The 21,514-nt window shown below is 41.2% G+C and overlaps 1 protein-coding gene across 5 annotated transcripts in view; it reads right to left on the reverse strand.

Annotated features, from left to right (window-relative positions):
* RMDN3 (regulator of microtubule dynamics 3) overlaps positions 1–21,514 on the reverse strand; it is a 38,411-nt gene that overhangs the window by 12,961 nt on the left and 3,936 nt on the right. For 4 of the 5 annotated variants that reach the window (XM_079964888.1, XM_079964890.1, XM_079964891.1 and 1 more), the window contains exons 4-9: positions 21,088–21,234; positions 16,688–16,952; positions 15,033–15,135; positions 13,748–13,808; positions 3,606–3,681; positions 2,743–2,820 (exon numbers count right to left, since the gene is read on the reverse strand). In XM_079964888.1, the coding sequence (XP_079821014.1) occupies positions 2,743–2,820; positions 3,606–3,681; positions 13,748–13,808; positions 15,033–15,135; positions 16,688–16,952; positions 21,088–21,234 (730 nt within the window). The remainder of the gene's footprint in view (positions 1–2,742; positions 2,821–3,605; positions 3,682–13,747; positions 13,809–15,032; positions 15,136–16,687; positions 16,953–21,087; positions 21,235–21,514) is intronic. The other variant, XM_079964892.1, reaches the window with a different exon arrangement.

The following is a 21,514-nucleotide window of genomic DNA, read 5'->3' on the forward strand; positions in this document are numbered from 1 at the left end:
ATGGCGGTGGCCTCCATGTGTTGCAATCATGTTGAATGTCACTTAAAATGTGCAGTAATAGGGAGGGCACCTATTCCCTCACCAGCAACTACAGAAAAGAATTGCTACATGGATTAAGAACCAATTAATCTAGTGTTAAAGCTATGGTTTTCCCAGTAGTGATGTATGGAAGTGAGAGCTGGAGCATAAAGAAGGCTGATCGCCAAAGAATTGATGCTTTTGAATAATGGTTCTGGAGGAGACTCTTGAGAGTCCCATGGACTGCAAGAATATCAAACCTATCCATTCTTAAGGAAATCAGCTCTGAGTGCTCACTGGAAGGACAGATCCTGAAGTTGAGGCTCCAATACTTTGGCCACCTCATGAGAAGAGAAGAGTCCCTGGAAAAAACCCTGATGTTGGGAAAGACTGAGGGCACAAGGAGAAGGGGACGACAGAGGACGAGATGGTTGGATAGCATGAGTTTGACCAAACTGCGGGAGGCAGTTCCTGTGGAAGACAGGAGTGCCTGGCGTGCTCTGGTCCATGGGGTCATGAAGAGTCGGACATGACTAAACGACTAAACAACAACAATCTACTGTCTCCTCCCACCAGTATTCCTTCGTTTTTGAGATGAAATATTAGAGAAGTAGAGGTTGCTACTCCTCACTGCCATTCAATATTTAAATGACCATTTGCTTGTAATGACACTCCAGTTGATATTCTGTTTTGTTATCCGACACTACTAAATCTCAGCTGCAGCCAAGTTGGACTCTACTAGCAGTGGAAGAGCGAGCTAGCAGTCCCATTACCTGCGCATCTTTTTCTTTTCTTTTTTGGATGCCTCATAGTCACTGTACTAAATAAACTTAGCTCAGTTAAGTTTTTTTCAATAAGTGAATGAATTGCCCTCAATTCATTCCTTTCTTTACACCATTGAAAAATATAAAGCACATGATACAGTTTTTTAAATACCTGCAACCGTTTCTGATAAGAGCAACAGAAGAAAAACACATGCTAAACATTATACAAATACACTGTATGCAGGAGCCCTGGAGTGCTCCAAAACATCCTTAATCACATCCATGTGTGTTCAAAAGAGGGAAGTGTGATTGTTTTTACTGGAGTAAAATTATGGGGAAAGTGAAAGCATGCATTTGCCTGCAACTAATGCTTTTCTTTCACTATCCCTTTGTGTCCACTTCCCTTGCCCCCTCCAATGAACAAAGCACTAAATCAGGATCTTAAAACTACCTAGGATCTTGAGTTTCTTACAACTTGGAACTGCTTTCAGCATAATAGCATTTTCCCCTCTAGAGGAAGAGGAAAGAAAGAAAACAGATCCAGGTAATAAATCATGAAGATAATGTTGCTAATCTAGAACACGCACAATATAGAGAGACAGCAAATAATTTAAAGCTATCTACTGGTGCATATAATAGTAGCGTTTCAAATAGAAGGTACAATAGGTTTTTTACAAAATTATTCAACACATTCTAACTTGTTCAATTAAAAAAGGATCACTTTTTAAATATACCTCATATTCATGAACAGATTTTATACAAATGCATGTTGCCAAAAAGAAGCCAACATCAGTTTGACACTAACCCACAATATAAATATCTTAACAGCTTTCTTATACTCACTCCCCAGCAAACACAGGTATAAAACAGTAATCAGGATTAACAGTAGCAGCAGATGATCACACTACAAATCTCTGCAGTCAGACACATTACACTCCCATCTAAAACTACTTGCCATATGACACTTGTGGGAGAAATCCAATAGTACTTTTTGCTCATTAGTGGTTGTTTTGTGCATGTTGCCAATTCATGCATTTTAAAACAGTGCTGGCTCTCTATATCAGCAGCTTTTAAGCTGGCCATCCCACATTACCTGGGAAACTCCATTTTGGTCAACTATTAGATTCTAGTGTAAATGCCTTGAAGACCAGTGAATTAGTTAGCAGCCACTAGCCTTGTGTGTGTGTGCACGTTTGAGAGAGAGACAGAGAGCATGCACATCACAAGGCTATAACACTCCATGCAAATTCCATCCCACTGCAAAGATCTAATTGAGCTTATTCTTAATGTTGCCTCAAACAAGTGATGCATCAACACTCAATTGCCAAATATAGGAAGAAGTGGAGAAAGGAGCTGTGGGACAGATTTCAACATTTTAGATCAGGAACTCTGTACCACAACAGAATTTTGAAGCATCACAAAACATTACAATTGCATCCATCTGCAATAAATGCAATAAAACTGAGTCGCTGAACCAAATCAATGAAGCAGACTATTTTTGTGAAGATCTTATCGGCAGCTGAAATTGCATAAAAGAATCCAGACAGTTAAACACAGAAAAACCCTAAGGCATTCAACAGATGTATTTTATTTCCTATTCTATGCTGGCTTGGTCATGTCCACAGAATGGAAGATGGTAGGATCCCCAAGGACATGCTCTATGGGGAGCTGGCTTCAGGCACCAGACCCATTGGCACAACAACTCTGTGTTACAAAGGTGTCTGCAAATGTGACAGAATGGCTGGCAACATTAACTCCTCCATGTGGGAGTCTCTTGCAGACGACCGCATCACCTGGAGATTGGCCGTGCATCCACAAGACTGACCAGAGGAGGAATAAGACACACTCTTTCATTGTCTCCCGAGACAGGCGGGTGCCAACAACAAACAACAATATAGACAAAATAATTTAGCATGATGTCTTGTGACCTCAGAAATACATATTAAAGAAAATGATTTACCTGGTAACACCACCGGCCCAGGAGATAGTAAGATTTAGGGTCATCTGGTTTCAGAGCAATTGCTTTGTCTACATGTTTCTAAAGAGATGTACAGCAAAGACATTTCTCATTCATGAAGCACAACTTTAAGATTACACTCATTTTGGGATAAATCTATGATTCCACTAAAACATGTTTCCTATATAACAATGACTGAAAGCAGTAAACTATCAAAAAGCTGGTAATATAGTACTTGCTAATACCAGAGTCTATACCAAAGACAAGACCCTCTGCAACTTCTTTAAGTCATTTCTTACAATCTGTTAAAGGGCACAAATGACATGTCCTCTTTTATGTCAACCACACATTTTAAAATCCTCCTCCTACACGTACTCATAGTGGATGCTTTCCCACTGTGGGATCCTACAGCACTGGAGCCTGTTATGCGAAACAAACAAAAACATAGGAGGAACCAATTGTAGGGTTCAACTGAAGCAGAGACCCATTAAATTAACTGGCCCTATCTTCAAGAATGTTTACTTCACACAGTCTTCTGGAGTACAGAACAGCACCATGGAAGAGCAGCACCCACACTGCATATACATGTGTGTGTTATATGAGAAAGGGTGGGAGAGACAGAAGGGTGCCAGAAATGTATGGTGCAGAGTACCGGCTGAAGTCAAAGTCAGAATAAACCTCGACCATAAATTTGTTGGGTAGCTTTAAGCAGACCATGGTTATAATCAGTTGGAAATCTTACTTGCAGCTTAGTCTTATAATATATTTGGTGTCCTTCCTATCATGTTCTCAGACCTTTTCAGCACAATATCCCATTTTACTCCATTGCGATAAATGTCTTTTTAAAAGAGAAAAAGCCATCTTACCTTAAAAGTGTGCCCTGCTTGTATGCGTTTTTGTATACTTTCATGTTCTGAAGCCTGGCCACATAAAACGGCATACCTGGAAATTACAGTAAGCCTGAGCATTAGTGTATCGTTCCAAAATGTGGTTTTTTAGCATGGTGTTGTGGTTGTGTTCTGGGGTCGGAAAATATCAAATGCTCTGTTGTCCAGAGAAGCCATGTACAAAGAAAACAGAGGGCAAGTAATTAACAACAGTTTACAAACACAAAGTTTTATACCTTGTCACTTCATAGGTATTTACACACACCCTGAATTGGTCCCCCTAAGGCTCAGGTGAGTCACTATCTCCTCTCCTCTCAGGACTACTTTACAGCCTTGGCATTAGGTTGTTCTCAGAGGGCTCATATTCAAACTGCTCTTTTGCCAAGTTGAACTCTACTTGACAAACACCATCTGTGACACTTGCTAAGTGGGATTCTGAGGCCAGCCTTTGATACATGGAAAGTAGCTTGTGCAGGAGAAGGTTTTTTTCTAGACCCTCTGGAATCACGATAAGCTTGGTTAACATAAATCAAACAGAAACCAATCTGATCATGTCCGTAGAAATTGGGACCCAATCCAGCATTTTGTTCAAGCAGGCAAGCCAACACATTCAGATCCAGGCTATTTCATTTGAGCTTATAAAAGGATGTCTAGGACTAGTTGATGCATGAAAAGAGGCTGCCTACCAATCAAAGAAAAGGTGGGAACCATATTATTAAAGTATTAATTCTATACCTATGAAGCAGAATGTCTAAGAAAATGCCAAATGAAATATAATAATCCTGTCTTTTAAAAATGCCAAATGAGGTATAACCATCCTTACATGTTTTGAGTATGATTCTTCTTTAGGGAATCAGCTGGGGTAAAATAGTGAACAAAATTTAACAAAATGCAAGTTAAATACAAGAAAACCTTTTCTAAAATATTTAATATGAAAAGACAGCTGTGAACATGAACTTAATTTTTAAAAGCTGCAAATTCTTAAGTAACGCAGAAGAAGTTCACAAGTTCAGTCAGTTCTGAAGTTATATTACGAGGCATCATGTCTTTGCTGGTTAAAAGAATGGATAAAACTTAAAAACACAAAGCTCCTGGATTTGGAAGGATTTGATAACAGATTTGGGTGGCATGCGCATCTTTGGAAAGATAAGAAAAAGGGTTATAAATCGTTTGAAAACCATATCTTCCGGAGATCGTTAATCGAAATTTGGGACAGATACAAAAATATACTAGAAACGGGGGTTCCACACTGGTTATCCCCATTAGAGGTTATAGGTGTCAAAAAAACTAATATGAGAAGCGAATGGATTACTTATGGAGATTTGGTGGTGAAAGAAGGTGGGAAATGGAGATTGAAACCATATGAACAAGTAAAACAACACGTGTATGACTGGTTGCATTACTATCAGATAAGTGAAATGTTTAAAAAGGATGTGAAAGAAAAAGGGTATAAAGAAAAAGAGTCAAAATTTCAAGCAGAAATTGTTAATAGTGATTGTAAGATAATTTCAAAAATGTACAAAATCTTATTGGAATGGCATACAATGGATGAGGAAGTAAAAGCGGTAATGATTCAATGGGCCAGAGATTTAGGACATAACATAGATATGGATGTGTCAGGGAACTGCCATCTGAGCAGGTGGTGGAAGGGCTCAAGGAGGTTAGGAGAGACTTAACAGCAGAGGAAGGAACCAGCAGGGTGAGAGAAGGAGCTCCGAGGGAAAGGGAGTCGGAAAAAGGGCTCTGGGACACTTCCAGCGAAAACAGTGAGGAGGTTTCAGGACCTCCTATAGGGACACCCACACCTCGCCGGAAACTGTCACGCCGAGAGTCCAGAAGACGCGTTTCCGTTAAGGAGCTTTTATGTTGGAAGAGATTCCGCAAACGCCCACTGTCGGATTCTGCCAGCGACTGAGGGAGCCATGCTTAAGGGCTCCGCTAAAGACAGAGTTTTGCTAAGCTGAGCAAACCCTGAGGGACTAAGCTTTTACGCACAAGCAGCTCATCATCCCATCACAGGATGATTGGCAAAAAATATGGAACGAAAATTTGAAGTTTACAGCATGTATCACACTAAAAGAAAATGTCATGAAAATGGTATATAGGTGGTATATGACACCAGTAAAATTAGCAAAAATGTACAAAACTTGTAATAAATGTTGGAAATGTAAGGAGAAAGAAGGTACATTTATGCATATGTGGTGGGATTGTAAGAAAGTAAAGGGGTTCTGGGAGATGATATACAATGAACTAAAGAAAATGCTGAAATACAGCTTTGTTAAGAAACCAGAAACCTTTTTGCTGGGAATAACAAGAATGGATATAAATAGGAGGGACTGTAAACTTTTTCAATATGCAATAACAGCAGCAAGAATATTGATGGCTCAGAAATGGAAACAAGAAGAAGTACCGACTTTGGAAGAATGGAGAACAAAATTAACAGATTATGCAGAACTGGACAAACTGACTGGAAAAATTAGATTTCAAAAGGACCATAAGTTTCTTGCGGACTGGGGAAAATTTACTGAGTATTTGGAAACTGTTTGTGAGGAATATACAACGCTAGTGTGCTTTAAAGAAGCTTTGTGAAAATATAAGGAATATTGTAAGAAAGTAAATGAGGATAGAAATATGGTATTTAAAGGCAATACTAAAATTAAGGAATGTGAAGATAGGAATTTAATTACGAATGATTGTCAGAGAAGTTGAGGGAGGTCCAATAAGCTAAAATATGTGATGTGGAAATTTGTATGATTGGAGTTTCTATGGAAAAATTTAATAAAAAAAAATATTAATAAAGAAAAAGAAAAGACAGCTGTGAACATGAACTTAATTTTTAAAAGCTGCAAATTCTTAAGTAACGCAGAAGAAGTTCACAAGTTCAGTCTTCTATTCTTGGAAGAGCTGTGGACCAATGCATATTGTTAAACAGAGGGATCACCTCAGTGGGAAAGAGACTGTGGGGAGAAGCCAAAGTAGAGACTATGAGGCAGGGAGTGAGGGTGAGACAAAGGAAAAATGGATGTTGCGCTCATGGGAACATAAAGTGAAGAAAATATCAGAGGCTTTGACACTGAGTATTAGCTTTCTGCCATTTTTGCATGCACCTAGCTGCAACGTAGGACGCAGGTGGCGCTGTGGGTTAAAGCCTCAGCGCCTAGGGCTTGCCGATCGAAAGGTCGGCGGTTCGAATCCCTGCGGCAGGGTGCGCTCCCGCTGCTCGGTCCCAGCGCCTGCCAACCTAGCAGTTCGAAAGCACCTCCGGGTGCAAGTAGATAAATAGGGACCGCTTACCAGCGGGAAGGTAAATGGCGTTTCCGTGTGCGGCTCTGGCTTGCCAGAGCAGCGATGTCACGCTGGCCACGTGACCCGGAAGTGTCTCCGGACAGCGCTGGCCCCTGGCCTCTTGAGTGAGATGGGCGCACAACCCCAAAGTCTGTCAAGACTGGCCCGTACGGGCAGGGGTACCTTTACCTTTACCTAGCTGCAACGTGGCATGTTATCAATGAACAACCCCACAATGAAGGGCTGCTGAAAGTTACAGGTCTGAAAGTTCAATGGTTCATATCAGATTCTAATTCAGGCTGCTCAGCAACTCCATAAAACATTAGGATGATCTAATGAAAGTTACTGCAACACTACTAAAAGTTTGTGAGATCTTTAAAATACAGTTTTACAAGGTTGTTTAAACAAGAGAAAGCCATATAACCCCCATGTGAACTCGTAGATCTTCAAATAAACACAGTTAATTACCTCCACACTTGCCCTGAAGCAAGGCACTCGGAAACGCTTCCCAGTAACTGCTTGTAAATCCTGTCATATTTACTTTCAGTTTCTATCACTGGGGGTAGCAAAAAGAATTTGAACAGCTTAACAAAAGCCTGCCATTAACAGTAACTTTTGGGGAGTCTAGTATGAGCTGAAAGAACATCAGAGCTGCAATCCTGGGCACATTTACTTGGGAGTAAATGCTACTGAGCAAGGTTTATGTCCAAGTAAACACACACAGGATCAAGTAGTAACTGTCATCTCTTTTTCCTTCCACCTTTCCTGGTTAACATACTAAGCTGGGCTAGGCTTTCAAGAAGTGTCAAACTGTGCAGAAATTCACATTCTGCATAGCAACAGTGAGGAATGTCAGGGACAAGAAAATGAATCGGCCCACATAGGGTTGACGAACTCAATACGGCATAATTCTCCCACAAGTTCTGATGCAGCTTCTCTCCTTGGAAAACAAACTGGGGAGTTTTGTCTCAAGTCTCACCTGCTGGTATCCTACAGCTCAAAGACGGCAGATGTTGATGGTTCAGATCTTGGAGCATTGCCATATAACTCAAAACTAAGCAGATTCTCATGAACCTTGGCCAGCTGAAAAAACAGAATCAGCCACCTAGGACTGCAGAGAGATCTGAAACTCTACCTCACACCCTGCAGTACAATTATATGCCTTGGCGGAGGTGGGGGAGATTTATATCCCACCTTTTTTGGTAAACAGGCTTTACAAAGTGGCTAACAACCCCTGCTAATTTAAACTGGTGCTTTTCTTCTTTCCTTTACTCAGTAGATGGGAGGCTGGAAGAACAGCTGCAGCAACTGAAAGTCACCTAATCCATATTAAAAGGACTACACAGTTCCTGTACGCATAAATGTGGCTCAGTTAGAACATCTAGGCTTTGTAAATCCTACAAAGCTGGGAACAAGCATTAGACCTGCACGCTCCCTCTTCAACCCTTACCTCGTGCTTCAGATTTTGTACAGAGATCCTGGTTTGTGATCATTTTTCAGGTTCAGACATAACAGTGTCCTCTTGTACAAAATAAAATTGGATCTTCATACCAAAGCTGGTGTGAGCGGGGACAGGAGAAAATACTGTGTAGCCCCAACACCAATTCTTTGTTTAATAAACTATGGTTTGTGAAACCTTACACCCTTACATTTCAGCTGAACTGCTGAAATTGTAGGCTGCAGGCCAAGGTAATGTGTGATTTTGTCCTCAAAGTGCTTAGCAAACAAGTCGCAATGGGACTTCTATAGTGCTCCAAGATCTCCCTGGAGAAAACTTCACTATATAAAAAGGAAGAAACCAGAAAGATCTCACCCTCCCATCCATATTTCATATAGCAAAGGGACCCCAAGTTTGAGAAAGATCTCAAACTTTTAGTTTTCAGCAACAAACTGAACAATTTGTCACCCACCATCTGCTGAATCTATTGCATACCTCTTAAGCTATACAGTACTACTTAAATACTTGCTGTATGAAATTGTCCCTAGCCTCCCTTGTGCAATGAAGTCCAGTTTTATCTCTCTCACACACAGAGAGAGCCATATGGGGTAAAACAGGTTTTTCTTTTACTATAGTTCATCCATCCCTTCTTCTAAGGAGCTCAGAGAGGCATACATGGCTTTTCTCTCCTCTCTGCTCAACCTCATTTCTACCTTCACAACTAATGAGATGTGCTAGCCTAATAGATATTGAGCCCACATTTAACCCTGTGAGTTTTATGGTCAGGTAGGAATTTGAATGCAATTTAGAGTGATGCATGTGTGTGTGCCATCATGTACATGGTTGAAAGAGAACATGCTGTTCTCAAGATGCAGTTACAGGAGCATCAGCAAGCTTCTAAACCAATAGTACAGAGCTTTCCAAACTGCGCATCATGACACACTAGTGTGTCGGCTGCAGTGTGTAGGTGTGTCACATGAACACTCTTCCTGGGGCTGCAAAGGGTTAGTTTAACCTCCAGCTTGCTAGTAAAACTGAATTACTGTGTCGTGAAGTGATGCAAAACTGAATTGCTGTGTCATGAAATGAAGCAAATCCAAAAAGTGTGTCACCAACTTGAAAAGTTTGGAAAGCTTTGCGATAGTAGATGGCTTCCAGCTGTCTGAATCTTCCCTAAGATGCTCATATAGGGGGAATGAGAACATGAATAGTGCCAAGATCAGCTCTCCCAACATGGTTATTCTTCTTTTAAAGCAGCCGTGGAGGGTACCTAATTTGATACGGGCAGTGGCACTGGGGGTGGGGGTGGGGATTACTTTTTTCACTCCTGACCATCCTTCGAAGCTGCCATCTGGCATGCAGGGAAGGAAGGTAGGTAGGTATCTAGGGACAATGGGTGTGACATTATGTCAAGGATCACACCACACATACTGGAGTTTTGCTTTTTCTCCATCCTTGGGGTTGCAAACCTTTACTGGAGTTTTTTATATTATTTAACTGCTCTAACATAGAGAAGTACTCCACAAAATACTAATGGTTTAAATTCTGAAGCAAGAAAAAAAATACCGCATTTCCCCTCCTCCCAACTGTATCTTTTATTGCACACCAGCTTTCCCATTAGCTATAAAAAACAGGCTTGCTATTTCATTCCTGCCACAAGGTCAATCAGTGAAGGAAATAATTCAAGCTGACTTTTAAATGAACTGTTTCCTGAAGGGAAATCTGCTGCATACAAGGAAAACACTTTCCTCGAAAATCTTGTCCATACAAAGAGAAACATCAGGATAAGTTTCACTTAATGAAAATTTACGAAATTTGAATTCATTCAGCCAGCTAGTTCTTCCCCCTCCTCCAAAAAAGGAGTCTTGTGACACCTTCAAGACTAAGAGATTTATTGCACAGGAAGATCAGTCATTCACAGACCATACTAAAGGTCTGCTAAAATTGATTACTATCCAGAGTCAGAAACCAGAGCAATACAGCTGCTGATATGGATATGGCCCTATTTTCCCTTCTGAATAACCACATTTTCAAAACAGTGAACAAAAACGGAAATAGATGTAAGAAATTTCAGTGACTGCTTTGACATCTGGACCAGAGGTTGCTGTGACTCATTTTTTTAAAAAAATTCCTAGAAGTTTACCAACTGGTTGTTTTATTGGGCAGCATGGTTTGTATTAGAAAATAGCAGCACTGACTGAAGGAGACAGCTTCCACCAATAAAAAAAAACACATTATGAAACTTGGGTAAGGTAATTTATAGAATTCAACTGTTTAAGCACTGCTGCTTAGTAAAGCATCTACTGTTACCAGAATCAAAAGCAGCCTAGATGATGGATGGGCAAGGAGCTGTGGCTCTCCAAATAATGTTAGATTACAGCTCTCAGCATCCCTGACCAATGGCCATGCTGCCTGGGACTGATGGGCACTGGTCCAACAACCTATGAAGGAGCACAGGCTCCACTTGATGCAAAGAAATTCCTTAGGTATGGTTCCTTTTCTCCCCTATGTTCCATTGTGACCAACAGCTCTAGAGAGTTTCAGTGGCTACTCTGCAAATCTCCCTCTTCCTAATAGCCATCTAAAGGCCAAGCCACTTTCGGGATGCTTTTGAACACCTGCTTCCTCAGCAACAGCCACAAACCTGGGTGCAGTACACCCCATGAAAGTACTTGCTACATGTCACCCACCAAATCACTGTACAGTGGACCCTCCGGATACAAATTAAATTCGTTCTGGGGGTTCGTACTTAACCCAAAAAGTCAGCAACCGGAGGCGCCGCTTCTGCACATGTGCGCACGGCAAAACCTGGAAGTATACAATTACGTATCCAGAGCAGTACGTAACTTGAGGGTCCACTGGACTGGTAAGTGGAGAAGGTCAGCATCTACCTACCAATTAACTTTTGTTAATAGAGACAACCTGGAACAACTCCAAATTATGTAGCTCTAAATCTAAACATGGCAATTTAACTAGCAAGTTTTATGGACCTTTTGGGTTATCCCAAAACAAAGTATATAGAATTCACATCAAGGAGAATGGGCATATTAAGCTTCAAAAACCCATGTTTGGTGAACACAGTTCGTTCATTAAAAAAAACAACAACCTCAGGAACATTTGAGAACTGCAGTTTTTCTGTACACCCCTTTAAAAAATAGAGACAACTCATGTGCCAGAATTCCATTTAGGTCTGGAGGCCAGCCTCACACATCCTGTAATTGACTCTCTATGTTTAGTCTCGAAAGGCAAATAACAAACTTTGACTTCTTAGGATGTCTGTAAATATTTTCAGAACTACTCTAACTGCATAAAGGACTGATAATGCTGCACCTGCACTGTTTCCTCTCCAGAGACCACTCTGAAATCCCCTCCTGCTCTTGTTGTACTTCCAACATTTCTTTCAACAGCAAATGCAAACAAATGCCAAAGCAAACAAGCAACTCCTCCTCCTGATCCTTAATTCACAGAGTATGTTTTTAAGGAATGCAGAGGCCACAGACATGCTGAAGCAATGGGGGATTTTCAGTTGTTTTTATTTTGCTAGGCCTTCGGGAATTCACATATTGGTGCCGGAACACATTAGACCGCACGCTTTACAGCACACGGAGTTGCCCTAGTTTTTGACAGGGGTGCATATTTTTCTCCCTCTACCACGCGATTAAATGTTACAACTAGTTTTGGAAGTCATGGGATAAGCTTGGGACATCCTATTAAAAACAAGGCTGGGTCAGCCACCCATGTTTTCTCATGTATTACATTGCACCAGCAAAACATTATATTTCCAGAAACAATACCTAATGACTCTGAAGCTCACCTCTTACTGCTGGCAGATACAGAACTTTAGTCTCTTCCCTCTAGCAGCAGATGGGAGTTCCAACAAGAGGCTCCCTTTTACTGCTTGGTAGAAAAGATAATGCAATGAAACCCTTCTCACATTCCCATGAGACATCAAATTTAGACCACCGTGTGCAAGAATTCAGTATTTTTGTTTTCACACCCTTGAAAGGCTAGCCGATAGCAGTGGGCCTTCAAACACTTAATTCTGTTCTTGCCTTTTGGAAAGTTGAATAATACACCACTCAGCAGAAAGGCGGAATGCTTTTTTTCTGGGGAGATGCAGGGGTAGGCAAATCTCTAAACATTTTTTGAATCTAAGTTTGGCCTCATTGAGGGGCATTGTTTCAATATGAGTAGGAAATGAGAGTACCCCTAAACATTTTTTTAAGACAAAAAGCACTGGGCACACATGAAAGCTATAGCAGTTCTTCATACTTCACACTCTCAAATTGCCAGAGTATAAGGGGTTGATAACCATGGTATTAAGCTCACCTTATTTACCACCTCAGTTTTCTAGTAGATTAAACATTATATGTGAGTTTTACAGGCACAGTATATAAAAGGTTCAACACGAATGATGCTTTATAAGCAGCCCACCTGGCACTTAAGCCCATGACACTTAAGCAGCAGTGGCCAACGCGGTGTTGCTCATCTGGCTTCCCAACCTCCCGCATCCCTGCCAATTACCGAGAGGGACAAAGCAGTGGAGAGTGTGGTGGAGCCACAGAGGCAGAGGCAATCCAATACTCCTAACTGGGTGCCCATGTTGAACTCCCTGTTGTTATGTCCCTCCCTCTTTCAGTAACCAGCAGAGATGCAAGCATTGGGATGCCAGGTGAGCAATGCTGCCTCACCTGCACCACCCCTGATGGCTACTACTGCACTTAACAGAAAAAAATATTGACATTTATGGGACTCCTCTGAAGTCATTGCTATTTTACCTGTAACAATGACTTATTAGCAGCACCAGGTGGTATCTGTATCATAATTTTACAGTAGGTAGTGTTGTTCTTGGGATTTTAAAATCACAGCTGTATTGCAGCTGAACTGCAGACTTGCAGAAGAAAGAGATTAGGAGCCGGCAAAAGAGAAGTCATTTGTTTTCTCGAAGCACCAGAACTGTCCAAGATATATGCCTAGACTCCATTTTTTTTACAACTCTGGGGAAAAGCAGTAAATTACTAGATGAGAGCTCCTAAGACACTGATACGAATCATATTCTCAGAGTCAAAACATACTTATTATTCTAACAGCCAAAAAAAAAAATCCTCTGGGAGAATTGTTCTGAGCCAGTTTGTCATTAGCTGACAAGAGCAAATGGGGAAAACATATTTTGATTAATTGTAAACAGCTCTGTCCATAAACTCAAACTCTTCTGCCAAATGAATAAGTATTTGTGGAAGAAGAATAAATCAAATCTGTACATTTAAGAAGACAGCAGCTCTGTATGTGGACTATGCTTCTGAAAAGTTTATGTCTAAAGTGACAACATATAGAAGGCCAATATATAAAACAATTCTCCTCTTTTTGCCTTTTCTTCACAAAGGAAGTAATTTCATACCACTGGTGACACTCAGCACTTTGATCTCCCATCTGCAAAGCTGTTTCTGCCTCATCCTTTCCTGCAACGAAAACCAACAAAAATAAACTTATTTGTGTGTCACATTTTAAACACTTAACCCTTCAAATACTTTGAAACTGGAGATTAACAGCATACAAAGAAGTTTCACACATTCAGTAAGCAGATATTCTTCAGAGAACAGCAGCCTAATTCAAGGATGGCACATTATGACAGCTGAAGAGCTGCACCTCACAGTCTGACACTCTTGGAAATAGAGCCCATAGGTTTTTGGCTCACATGCCTCCCAACCCAGAAAACCAGATTAAGGTTGCTGCCTGAGATCAAGCTTCACCCCTAATATTTGTGGAGCTGTCACAAAGGGAGAGACAAGGCAGGAATGAGCAAGAATTTAACTACACTTTTAAGAGAGAGATGTTACATATGAAGTACCATATTCAGATGGGAAACTATAGCTTTGAATCTGCCAGCTTCCCAACTCCCATAACAATGTGTTCTCAGGGTGCAGACTATAGAACTGCAGCCTTACAGTTCCAGCATCACAAAGAGCCAACTTTGGCCCTATCAGAAAGAGAAGTAGGTGGCTGCTGTCTGACAAGGAGGCAGCAACAGAGGAGGTAAAGGAAAGTGGACAATTTTGAGACAAACATAAGCTGAGGAATTTGAGGAGGAGTAAAGCAGTTTGTAGCAGTGATGTGAATCAAAAGTGTGGGCTGGAGCAAGCATCCAATATAGATGCAGCGATTCAGACTTATTGTACCATTCATGCTATGAAAGTCTTGCATTACATGATAAAACCAGCAAATGCAATTGCAGCACCTGCCAAGCAGTTCTCCAAGTACAATTCTGTTTACAAGATTCTTTAACACATGATTTCATTTTAGGAGTAAGAATAATCCACCGGGGACGGGGGCTGTAATTTTAAATTGAGAGCCAGTGTAGTGCAGTGTTTGGACTAAGACCCCTGGGAGATCAGGATTCAAATCCTTGCTCTGCCATGAAACTCACTGGTGACCTACCTCATAGGGTTATTATGAGGACAAAATGGGGAGGCAGAGAATCAATGTACACCACCCTGGGCTTCTGGGAGGAAAGGTGAGATATAAATGGAACAAACAAACAAATAACCATGTGTGTGTGTGTGTGTGTGTGTGTGTGTGTGTGTGTGTGTGTGTAACCCACTTTTTCCAAGGCAGTCAGGTAAATAAATGCCCAATACAACTCACTGGTGAAATGCACCCACCCTTATCTCAAAGTGCCTTCTTACCATCAGACGCATAAGATAATTTCTCATCTGCATCCTCCGTGATTTCATACATATCACTATAACCACGGGCCAGGCGCCAAAGGAAATCTTGCTTGTCACCATACTGTGGATAAAACAAATGTTATTTCACATTTATTAGTTCACCTGATTCTAGATTCAGGTAGGTAGCCATGTTGGTCTGACGCAATCAAAATAAATAAAAAAATTGTCCAGTAGCACCTTAGAGACCAACTATATATGTTCTGGGTATAAGCTTTCGTGTGCATGCAGCCTGGTATCTGAAGAAGTGTGCATCCACACGAAAGCTTATACCCAGAACATACTTAGTTGCTACTGGACAATTTTTTTATTTATTAGTTCACCTGTTTGCTTAAAAGAAAATGGGATTTCCAAGTATAACATACTGCAGGTGTTTTGTTTTGTTTTGTTTTAAACGTAGCTTGTGAACAATTTGACAAGCAGTGGAATAATGCTCTAGACGAGCAAAACCAACTCAATAATTCATTTAAATCTCTTCACTTGCCTGAATTAGTAAAGTGTAATATGCTTCTCATTCTTGAGATTTTAATAAAGTAACTATAGGATTCGGGTCAGACAGTCAAACACTTATGTCAAATAGAAACCTTCCTAGAACAAGGCCCTGCTCCTGCAAATAAACTGTTCCTCTGCTGGTGTCACACTGGCCTTCTTTGCAAGCAGACAAAGGTGCCAAGCTTAAGCAGCATATAGCATATGTACCACAGCCATGACCACTAGATGGAATACACCAGCCATGTGCACATTATGCATGGCTGAATTGGACAATACTCCCCCTTGTGGGGACAGAACTGGGAACTAGAGACCTGTGTGAGACTTCATAAAATCAAGTTGGCCACTACAGAGCCAATTAATTTGGTACAATGCTATATAAAGCAGATATATAACTACTGACATGGCTATAAGTTCCAGGCTCATTAACCTAATTTTACCATGGGGTTGGGACAGGGAGAGAAAATGAGGCGATTTCTCAATAACTGGGTGAGTATTAAGGCAGAACAAACAGTTTTTAGATCCAACTTCAAGCATAGCAAGTAGGTTGCAGCAGTTGGGTAGGGCAGCCTTGGAGCGGGAGTAGAAGACTTGAGTTAGCATTAGCAACACAAAAGATGTAAGAGACACGTTAGAAGAACAGACTGAGAAATGACTGCAAATGAAGATGGGAAAAGTTTGGGTACTGGTAAGCTTGATTTGATTTCCGAACATGTTGCAAACAGCTGACCAGCTGACTTGTTGACATGTATATATAAAGCAAGTTTTTATCTACATTTCATGAAACAATTATGCCTAAATCATCACTGTAATAAGTCTGAGCAGAGCTTTGCTATCAACTTCAGAGATGCTGCAGTTCCACTTTTAAACCCATTAGGGGATTGAGTTACTGTATGTTTCAATACGCAATAAACAAAACATAATTTAATACTTTTAAGAAGAGGCCAAGTCCCACAGGCTTTGAGGGTTTTAATTTCCTAATGGCAGCATAAGCAATGCTGCATTTTAGATGCCTGGTCTCATTTAGGATTGTGGTACAGACAAGACCTTGCACAACATCCTGTTCTGCTCTCCCTGCTGGTTAGCTCAGCTCAGTTTTTCTGGGAAATTGCTAGAGTGAACTTTACCACTAGTTTATTGTTAAGCAGCTGTTGGAATCCTTCTCTCTTCTCCTGTTCGCTCCCACAGTGCAAGCGATCTGCTTGCTGGAGCAACTGACCAAGTGCTTCGTCTGTAGCAGGGTCCAAAGTCAGTGTTTCATCCTCATTGACAAGGTCTAAGGAATCCCTCCTTGCCGTTCTCACAGTCTCACAACTTCTTTCGTCTTCTCCTTCCTCACTCTCTTTATCAGACTCGCGATCATAATCAGACTCTGCGTTGGCTGTAGTATAGCTTTAAGACAAATTGCAGAAAATCTGTCATTACATTAACACGACATAACCTAAATTTCACAATCAAAGCTTTTAAAGTCAATAGATATCACATCCTAAGAAATAGAAGTTTGTGCCTGAACTTTGTTCGTGGCAGAAGCTTCTCCCTAAGGGAGTTCCGTTCATCACACTTCCACTAGTAGAAAAGAGGGAAGAGGCTAACTTTTGCTGGTTTGTTTTTCCTTCTGCAACCCCTCCCAACCTTCAAAGATCTGCTCAAGAGGATGGGGAGACTCTCCAGAACAGTGTTGGCAGGGGTATAAACAAATATCCTCTTCTGCCCTTCCACTAATGAGATACCTCTTCTGGATCAGAAGTGGACCAAAGGAGCCCTTCTATACAGGGAAATTTGGATCCAACTCTATGAAAAGAATGCTAATATAGGGGGGCAAATCCTAAACTTCCTGCTATGCAACAGCTTTTAGTATCAGCAGCAGATACAACACACAATACAATACAACAGAATGGGCTAATGGCCTCAAAGTCTGGAACTGAAAAACAAAGCCAAAATTCCTGACCAACAAACCACAGCACGCATGCATGGGCCATCAGTCTAATTCCCAACTGAGTGGGTTGTAGCCAATGCTAGTCCTACTCAGAGCAGACCCATTGAAATTAATAGATATGATTAATGTAGGGCCATTATTTCAACAGGTCCATCAGAAAAACACTGCATTTTCTAAAAATAATATTTTAAGGAATTTTTAATAAGTAGTAAACTAGAATAAAAGTAGAACTATACAACCAAAAACCATGCTGATCTTGCAATATATTTCACAACACTGTCAAGAACTGTGAATCTACATCCTACAGAATAATTACTTGACAATCTTCTATCAATAAGTCATGGCAGTGATGCCAACATACTGTGCTTTAGTTAGTAAGTGTTAGCTTATTTCTACATCTTCCTACATCATCCCTCCACGCGTTCTTCAGTGTACTTCTAAGAATTATTCCCACTCCTGCAGCTGAGTTACCCACTACATTTTTATTTACTTTCCTTACACAGTTTCCCAATACATTTTTGGAGTGCTACCTCTGATGTGGGACGCAGGTGGCGCTGTGGGTTAAAGCCTCAGCGCCTAGGACTTGCCGATCGAAAGGTCGGCGGTTCGAATCCCTGCGGCGGGGTGCGCTCCCGCTGCTCGGTCCCAGCGCCTGCCAACCTAGCAGTTCGAAAGCACCTCCGGGTGCAAGTAGATAAATAGGGACCGCTTACCAGCGGGAAGGTAAACGGTGTTTCCGTGTGCGGCTCTGGCTTGCCAGAGCAGCGATGTCACGCTGGCCACGTGACCCGGAAGTGTCTCCGGACAGCGCTGGCCCCTGGCCTCTTAAGTGAGATGGGCGCACAACCCCAAAGTCTGTCAAGACTGGCCCGTACGGGCAGGGGTACCTTTACCTTTACCTTTTACCTCTGATGTGGGACATAATATGTCACTCCAAACATTCAATTATTTGCAGTACTCAGACCAGAACCTTCGCATGATTTTATATTGCCACTTAAAATACAGGAAGTATCTGAAGTGGTATCAAGCTGTATGAAAACCCTGCTTGTACCTGCTATTTCACATAATCATGTAACTTGATGTTGCAATCACTTAGAGATAAGTATGCGTGTGCAAAGTCACTCAGTAAAAAGCTCTGGAGTATATGCAGGATGTGTGTGTTTTACCTCCTTTTTCAAAGGACCAAACTCCGTGTGGGTCCAGAGTACAGTGGTTAGCATGTTTGACTACGACTAGCAACCCAGGTTCAAATTCCACTCAGTCACAAGGTCACCAACGGCCCTTCTCAGAGCGCCAGCACTAAGTACTCTGTTTTGTGGCTACAGAGTGGGCCTCCTCACTGATAGTACTCCAGTTGTGGAATTCCCTCTCCACCGCGGCTCACCTGCCACCAACTATTTGTACTTCCTTTTGTATTCCTTTTGGCATCAGGAAAAGACTTGATTCTCCAATGCTTTTTAGGCGACCTTTTTAGGGCTTTAAAGGATTTTGAGGCTCTGGTTTGTTAAAAGTTTTAAGGCCTGCATTCGCCACATTTTATTGCAGTCTCTGAAGTGTGATGTGTTTTATTGTGATTTTATTTAAATTGCTTTTATTGTATTTTAATGATGTTTAGGTATGTCATCCATAACTTTGGTTATGAGGAAGCATAGTAATATTGTCCATAAAGAAATAAAAGATGGCAATCCCTCTCTCTCTCTCAATCTAACCAATCTCACAGAGTCATTCTGAGGACAAAAAATAGGGTGGGTGCGGATGAGAGAACCATGTACCACACTGGAGTTCCTTGGGGAAAAGGTGAGATATAAATACAACAGATAAATAAATGCTCTCGGGCTAAGACCATTCAGCAGTTTATTAGCTTAGCAAGAGTTATTTCTCCACAATCCCCACTACTAAAGGATTAATATCCCAAATCAAATACAAGCCACGGGGAAAGAAATGGTTGTGGTTTTCATTTATCAATATGATTAGATCTGTTAATTTGTATCTAGTCATCCGACTATTATAAAACTGAAGTTTAAATTTACACAAGGTAAAATCAGTAGAACTTTATTTTGGACCCAAACTATTATCACATAAACTCAAAATGCCAAATGTTCCTAGCAGACCACAACTCCTTTTTACAACATGCTCCTTCAGAAAACTTTTTGTCTTGGAACAAATCTTGATTGAAATGCCATAGAAATACACGGTGAAGAAAATTATAGTAACACCTAAATAATAAAAGCACAAAACAAACTTAATATTCTGAATCTCCCTAATAAGACAACAGCAGATAGAGAGTGTACAAGCTTCATAGTTGTTTGTTTATATTGTTCACTCAGCAGATAAATTACAGACTCATGGTCAGACTTCTCCACATCTCTCCCCAAATTCTTTCCCAAGTACAACACTTTCTAGAAATCTATGCAAGGTCATGAAATCGGTTTAAGCCACAAGGACAAATATGGCATTATTTCTGAACCTTCCTTCCAAGGCAACTGAGGAATCTCATTTAACGGGCATCCCTCCTACACAAAGTTAGATAAGAACTGCTCGTACAGTGGTACCTCGGGTTAAGTACTTAATTCATTCCAGAGGTCCGTTCTTAACCTAAAACTGTTCTAAACCTGAAGCACCACTTTAGCTAATGAGGCCTCCTGCTGCCGCTGCACCGCCGGAGCACAATTTCTGTTCTCATCCTGAAGCAAAGTTCTTAACCCGAGGTAATATTTATGGGTTAGCAGAGTCTGTAACCTGAAGCGTATGTAACCCAAGGTACTACTGTATTGACTTTCAGATGCCTTTGAACTCTTTTAGAGTTTGTTTTATGTTCTGATGATGAAAAGCGGGATATAATTTTTTAATTAATAAATAATTTTTAGAAAGCAAAGGTCATTCTAGCTCTCTGTTTTTCAAAATCCTTATAACAAGGGAGTTAAAAAGGAACGTAAGGGAAATCTTATAAAATACAGGCACCTCCACACTCGTGCGAAATCAGTAAATGTGTGGTTGCTGACAGGCGCACTGTTTTTGGCACCCAAAGAGGGTGGGGCAGAATGGGGTGGAGTGGAATGGACTTGGGCATGTCACACTTACATGTCTGGCAGCCAGGAATGGAACTCCCATGTAAGCAGTGATTCCCCTGTAGTGCTATTGTAGAAATTGCTACAGTTGATGTGACTATCTCAGGGGTGCCCAAACTTTTTTCAAAGAGGGCCAGATTTGATGAAGTGAACATGCGCGAGGGCCGACCAAAGTTGTTGAGCTTTACCCCAGAGTTGAGCTTTACCCCAGAGTTGTTTACCCCAGGATTAAACAGACCAGCGGGCTGGATCAGATCCCCCGAAATGGACTTTGGACATGTCTAGTCTATCTGAAGGGATGCATCATGCAATCTCTGCTTAAAAGCTTTTGAACCGAACAGCAAGGCTCTCTAAAGAAAAAATTACATAAAAATTTAACAACATTTTACTTCTCCTTGAACTTTCCCTGATGAGGCTTAATACTAAGTGCAGAATAGATATTTTACTAGTCAGTTCTCTTATAGAACCTACTGCTTCCACAAGTTAATCCCTTTAAACTATTTTTTGCTTTGAACTCACTTACCCTCCCTCACTTTCACCATCAGTAGTGTAGGCAGCTCCAGAGCTGGCTGTGAAATATATAGAGCTGGAACCTGTGGAATCACTCCTTTCTCTGGGATATACAGTACGCCTCCGCCGAATAACCTTCTGGCTTTCTTCTAGTTGGGTTCTGCAAGGGGAGATATTAACACAAGAGACACTTACGCTGTACAGTGGTGCCTCGCAAGACGAAAAGAATCCGTTCCGCGAGTCTCTTTGTCTTGCGATTTTTTCGTCTTGCGAAGCAAGCCCATTAGCGGCTTAGCGCTATTAGCGGCTTAGCGGATCAGCTGATAAGCGGCTTAGCGGATCAGCTGATTAGCGGCTTAGAAAAAGGGGGGGAAAGGGGAAAAAACCCGCAGGAACTCGCAAGACATTTCCGTCTTGCGAAGCAAGCCCATAGGAAATTC

Source organism: Podarcis cretensis (genome assembly GCF_951804945.1).
Source record: "Podarcis cretensis genome assembly, chromosome: 1".
NCBI classification, from domain to species: Eukaryota; Metazoa; Chordata; class Lepidosauria; order Squamata; family Lacertidae; genus Podarcis; species Podarcis cretensis.